Here is a 5,324-nt window from a genome sequence, read left to right on the forward strand (position 1 = left end):
TATGTTGATAAGAAAATGATTCTGTGTGTAATGACGTCACTAAAACTTGCATGGCGGCTGAAAGTCCACAGCTCCACTTGTCATGTAGGGCAACAGTGGAAACCTGGATATATAGATGGATATATATATATATATATATATATATATATATATATATATATATATATATATATATATATATATATATATGCAGCAGTAAGTGACACTTTACCTACAACGCCACGGACTATGACGTTTAGAGCTACCTACCAGGCCAGCCTCTTGTTGTCATATGGTACCGCGTTGTCTTGTTCACGTGACTCCCGCCAGTAGATCAGTGCGGCAAACGCGTTGCATGAATATGTGACAGGGTACTTAGGATGTTGCTATCAGAAATACAAAATGATATCAGTGTAAAAAAATAAACCGGGAGTGATCTCCCCTAAACTTTCTCGAATATTCTTATATAACTTGGAATATAGACATGATTTTTAAATACTTAAACTTTTAAAAATAGAATAGAATCTCATAGAAAAAGAATTGCGCACCAAGCGAACGCCAAAACAAAATGTGCATAATAGTGCGCAATATTATTAGTACTTTATAAATTTACATGCGTTTTTTGAGAAGTCGGAAATAGCGTAAAGTAGTACTTCCAGTCAACGGAAATTACTCAAAATTTGAACGAATGTAGACAATTAGATCTTTCATTTACATGTGAAATTTCATTTATCTATCTGAAATAGAACTCAAGTTATAGGCTTTTGAAAAATTCAAAGAAGAAAAAGTACCACTTCCGATTATCGGAAATCGCTCAAAAGTTGATCAGGATCTACTATTTTGATAAAATACAAGACTTTCTTTATACTTCGTATATACGAGAAAGTAAAAATAACTGCTTCCTTACATCATTTTGCAAGATATATGTACGTGTACGTGTACGTGTACGTGTACGTGTACGTGTACGTGTACGTGTACGTGTACGTGTACGTGTACGTGTACGTGTACGTGTACGTGTACGTGTACGTGTACGTGTACGTGTACGTGTACGTGTACGTGTACGTGTACGTGTACGTGTACGTGTACGTGTACGTGTACGTGTACGTGTACGTGTACGTGTACGTGTACGTGTACGTGTACGTGTACGTGTACGTGTACGTGTACGTGTACGTGTACGTGTACGTGTACGTGTACGTGTACGTGTACGTGTACGTGTACGTGTACGTGTTCGTGTTCGTGTTCGTGTTCTTGTACTATTATGTGCAGCCCATAAGATATAAACTACAACAGATCTGACTTATTACCCCATACTCGTCCATACGAGAACAGTCCGGCCAGGTCCCAACGAAGACTGTGTCGTCTATTTGTTTAAAGACGACATCGCACTCATCCCTCGTGTGTAGGTCCTCCATCTTTAGGTCATTCAGTGTGGTTAGGTCAAACTGACGAGGTCTGCAATAGTTAGCTTCCTAGCCAGTTTACTTTTTTAAAACATAGATTATAATAGAAGGCATTTTCTTTAGTTTAATTTATGTAAATAGATTACAATAGAATCGTTGACAAATTAATGTGTAATATAGCTTACAATTGTTAGAATTGTGTTCAGTTTACATGATAAAAAAAGTTTACAATAGTTTACATATTCGTCAGTTTACTTGGTTAAAAACAGATTTATGTGAATCGTGTACAGATAGTGTATTGATGTAGTATGTACAATGTAAATCAAGCAAATGGACAGTGTTGGTTTATCAGCTGTTCTTAACCCAGTGGTTACGTGAGTTAGTCTCACTGGTTCGGTGGAGGTCAAGACACACAGCTGACTCATGTGATTGGAGATTGGATTGTGCCAGTTCAGAGCTATTTAGAAGGGTTCTGTGAGTGCGCATATGAAACTGGTGGGGGTTCGGTATTACCAAAAAGGTTAAAAACCACTATATGACCATGCAATACATATTTTAAAACAAATGTTAGTGATGAATTAATTTCGAATGTAACATAACTAGTGTACTGTGAGTGTTAACTATTAGACTATACCGCATGTTAATCGGGCTGAAGACGCAATGGTGGACTTATATGTCATTTTATAGATAGATATCACGTCAGTAACATATGTCATCAGATCCACATGTCACATCATTTACAGATGTCAAGTCAGTTTCACATTTTATTTCAGATATATATGTCACTATACACTATAATTTTGCGTGGCGGCATTATTTTTCTATTTCCGCCACAGTTGCCTACATATGCTAAGAGGGCCAATTGAAAAATTGTCTCTTTGTTTACCTGTACTTAGAAGGGTCAGTAAAGTTGTACGGCTGTATACGGATCAAGCCCATGTCATCTTCAGAGATTCTCAAAACCTGCAGTCTGAACACCTTGCCGTTGATATCTTCCTCCAACAGAAACGCACAGTCCTGAAAGGGTTGAGATCCGTTCAATATATTACTAATGAATGCTACTAGCTTGTTTATTTGTTATCTTCATACGTAAATTTAATACTAGCTTAAAAGATTGGCTTAAAAATCCTTATCTAATTTTGAATCACTTTTAATAAATACGTTTTTATTTGTTGAAGAAGTTTGTTAAAGAAGTTTGTTGACAAATATATATATATATATATATATATATATATATATATATATATATATATATATATATATATATATATATATATATAGCCATGAAAAATGTCATAGTTTTTTTCCATTAACTTATGCTTGAGTAAAGGCCGGTAACTACAGGTATTCAGAGTTGTCTGTCTTGAACTCTACCAGTAATCTGGCTTTTTGTTTTCAAATTTTAACAGAAAACACCAGAGACGCGCTATACAAATAAAAATAATTTATGAGCATCTTGATATCTATAAAAAATGACGACTTGTGCATTTAAAATTCGAAATGCAAATTAATGATATAATTTTATTTCGCTATTACTCTAAAATTGGATGTAGTGAGAAGAAGAGCTAATCAGTTTTAAAATGTTGCTTACAATGTTTATCTTTGCACTATCTGCTGAATTTATCTAACGAATACAGCTAGGATTTAAAAGATATAGGTGAAGGAAACGGTTAGTTTTTTGTTTCACTGAAAGGTTACGCGGAGTATGGGGTGGTCAGATGGTAGAACCTGCGAATTCCGTCTCTTAGTTTGGATCCTGGGCTTAGTCCCTAAGTTTTAAACCCGGCTCCATATGCCCTGCTTTACGTTAGAGAAAGTAAAGGCGAATGGGAAAGTGCTAACCAGTCTATCTCTGCATATATCGAAGTCACAGAAACAACTGAACTAACTTTTACTTACGGGCAGTAAAACGTCCAGCTGGATGGGGGTGTATGTGACGTTCATGACGTCATGGATGACGTCCTCTTCAAACAGGATGTCCTTCTTGACCATCTTGATGGCGCTGTAGTACCCGCTCAACATGTAGAGGAAGGTGGACAGGCGAGAAGATGGCGCTGGTGAGGTACACAGTTTATTGTCTTAATAGATAGGTTTCTTTCAATTAAAATGTGTCTCAGTAGAGAAGGGTTTGTTTCATGAAAAATAGTTCTCTCAATAGATAGTGTTGGTATTTATAGAGCTTTTACTGAGATGAAAACGTTTGTGTTTTAATGGCTCTGTTGAAAAATGATACTTGCGTCGAATGATGATTTTAAAAAGTGTACGTAGGACATTTTGTGTGAATAGTATTAATTTCGTCGAAGACATTTTACTAAATTTAACCCGAATTCGTACTCGACACTTTCGTGTTAGTCTGAGCATCAACATTTCTCAAAGGTGAGCTAGGTGTGATTTGCTCGCACCCCTACATTTATTTACTAAACCTAATAGGTTGGACGGCAGAGTCCTAAACATCTTTTAGGCGGTGGTCAGAATAAAATTGTGTGATGCCAGTGTTGGATTGGAACTTTTATCATTGCTAAAGATCCATCAAGGAAAAGTAAACATACAGTGACGGTTTTTAAGACTGACGGATAAAAACTCACACGGCTGAAATTGATATGGACTGATATAGATATAATAAATTGACAAAAGTTTGACAGTGTCGAAATTTGATAGATAATAGACTGACGTTTAAAAAGAATGCCATTAACAAAATAATGATATTGACAACAAAAAAAAACATGTAACATACAAAATACGAATGTCATTATACAAACTTACTTTCTCTGTCTGTCGTCCATTATGGATCAAACTTGGCGATCGAAATCTAGAGCACTTCTACCGGACCATTTCATTCAAACTTGGCACGTGGATCAAGATCCGATGACAATGCAATGTGACATAACTTTGTCTTAGCTGCTTAATAATTTTTTTTTTAAATTAATTAAAGTTTCTTATAAAAGTAACTAAGTTTATCACGCTATCAACACAAATCGGTGCGTTCAAATGGTGCACACATTTTAGTAACGCAACTTTTATATAAAATAAAGTGGAGAGCCCTCCCCAGGCATGAAACTCTCTAATTACACCACCCCACCTGTGAAAACAAAGTGGCCAGACCGATGATTCAAGGACCAAAGGTATGACACACTACTTGGCCGCGTATGATATGATGCAAAATTATTTATATAACTATAAAACGAAAAGCGTGGATCGTTTTTCCTGTATCTTAAACACTTAATATATCTAAAATTATATAAGCAACACACACTTTTCTTTTTTAGAAATTTAAATAGCTTTTTTTAAAAATCCAATATATATATATATATATATATATATATGGCGCTCTGAACTCTTCCGTGAGAGCAATGGTGCCTACGTTCGTTCTAAATGGGACGTTATAGTCGCTCATTACATTGAGTGAGAAGCGTCTGCCTGCGCCCCAGCGCCCTTGGGTTAATCTGTGAGCACAATGGCAACTACGTTAGTTTTATGGAGCCAGGGGTCTACGAGGCGCCCCTTTGGTAATGTAATTGTAGGCTCCCGAGATCGCCCTTTTACGTGGGCATTGTTTGCATTTAAACAACTCAGTCACACGTTAAAGAATACATGACTGGTAACGAAATGATGAAACCCTCTTAAGATATTTTGTCAGAATTTCTTCTAACTCCGCGGCAACGACCGGGGACGGGCATGCTAGTATTACATAAACTTTTTAAAAACATATTTACCTGCACAATTCGAAGCTGTGCTCGCATCTCTATAAAGGGTCAGACTTGCAATCAGCAGAAAAGCCAAAACGTAGCTCATGGTAGATGTAGTATAACTCATGCTTAGCTCTTCAATTTTAACAGGTTTGTATTGATTGTACAAGGGAAACAATGTATTCCTCTGTATTTTATAGGACAACACAACGTAATTAAGTAATTTAAATGACATACATGGTGAATTAATTCTTTTGCA

The 5,324-nt window shown here is 36.1% G+C and overlaps 1 protein-coding gene across 1 annotated transcript; it reads right to left on the reverse strand.

Moving 5' to 3' along the window:
* LOC131943371 (uncharacterized) lies at positions 1 to 3,405 on the reverse strand. The gene is made up of 5 exons (XM_059303456.1): positions 3,279 to 3,405; positions 2,266 to 2,396; positions 1,284 to 1,431; positions 250 to 365; positions 1 to 103 (listed from the first exon to the last, which is right to left on the reverse strand). The coding sequence occupies exons 1-5, from the start codon at positions 3,399 to 3,401 to the stop codon at positions 40 to 42; spliced, it is 582 nt and encodes a 193-aa protein (XP_059159439.1). The 5' UTR covers positions 3,402 to 3,405; the 3' UTR covers positions 1 to 39.
* Between the last annotated feature and the right edge of the window lie 1,919 nt (positions 3,406 to 5,324).

This window comes from Physella acuta, unplaced genomic scaffold, assembly GCF_028476545.2.
Source record: "Physella acuta isolate Inbredline_101_S28 unplaced genomic scaffold, ASM2847654v3 ptg000454l, whole genome shotgun sequence".
In the NCBI taxonomy this organism is placed as follows: domain Eukaryota; kingdom Metazoa; phylum Mollusca; class Gastropoda; family Physidae; genus Physella; species Physella acuta.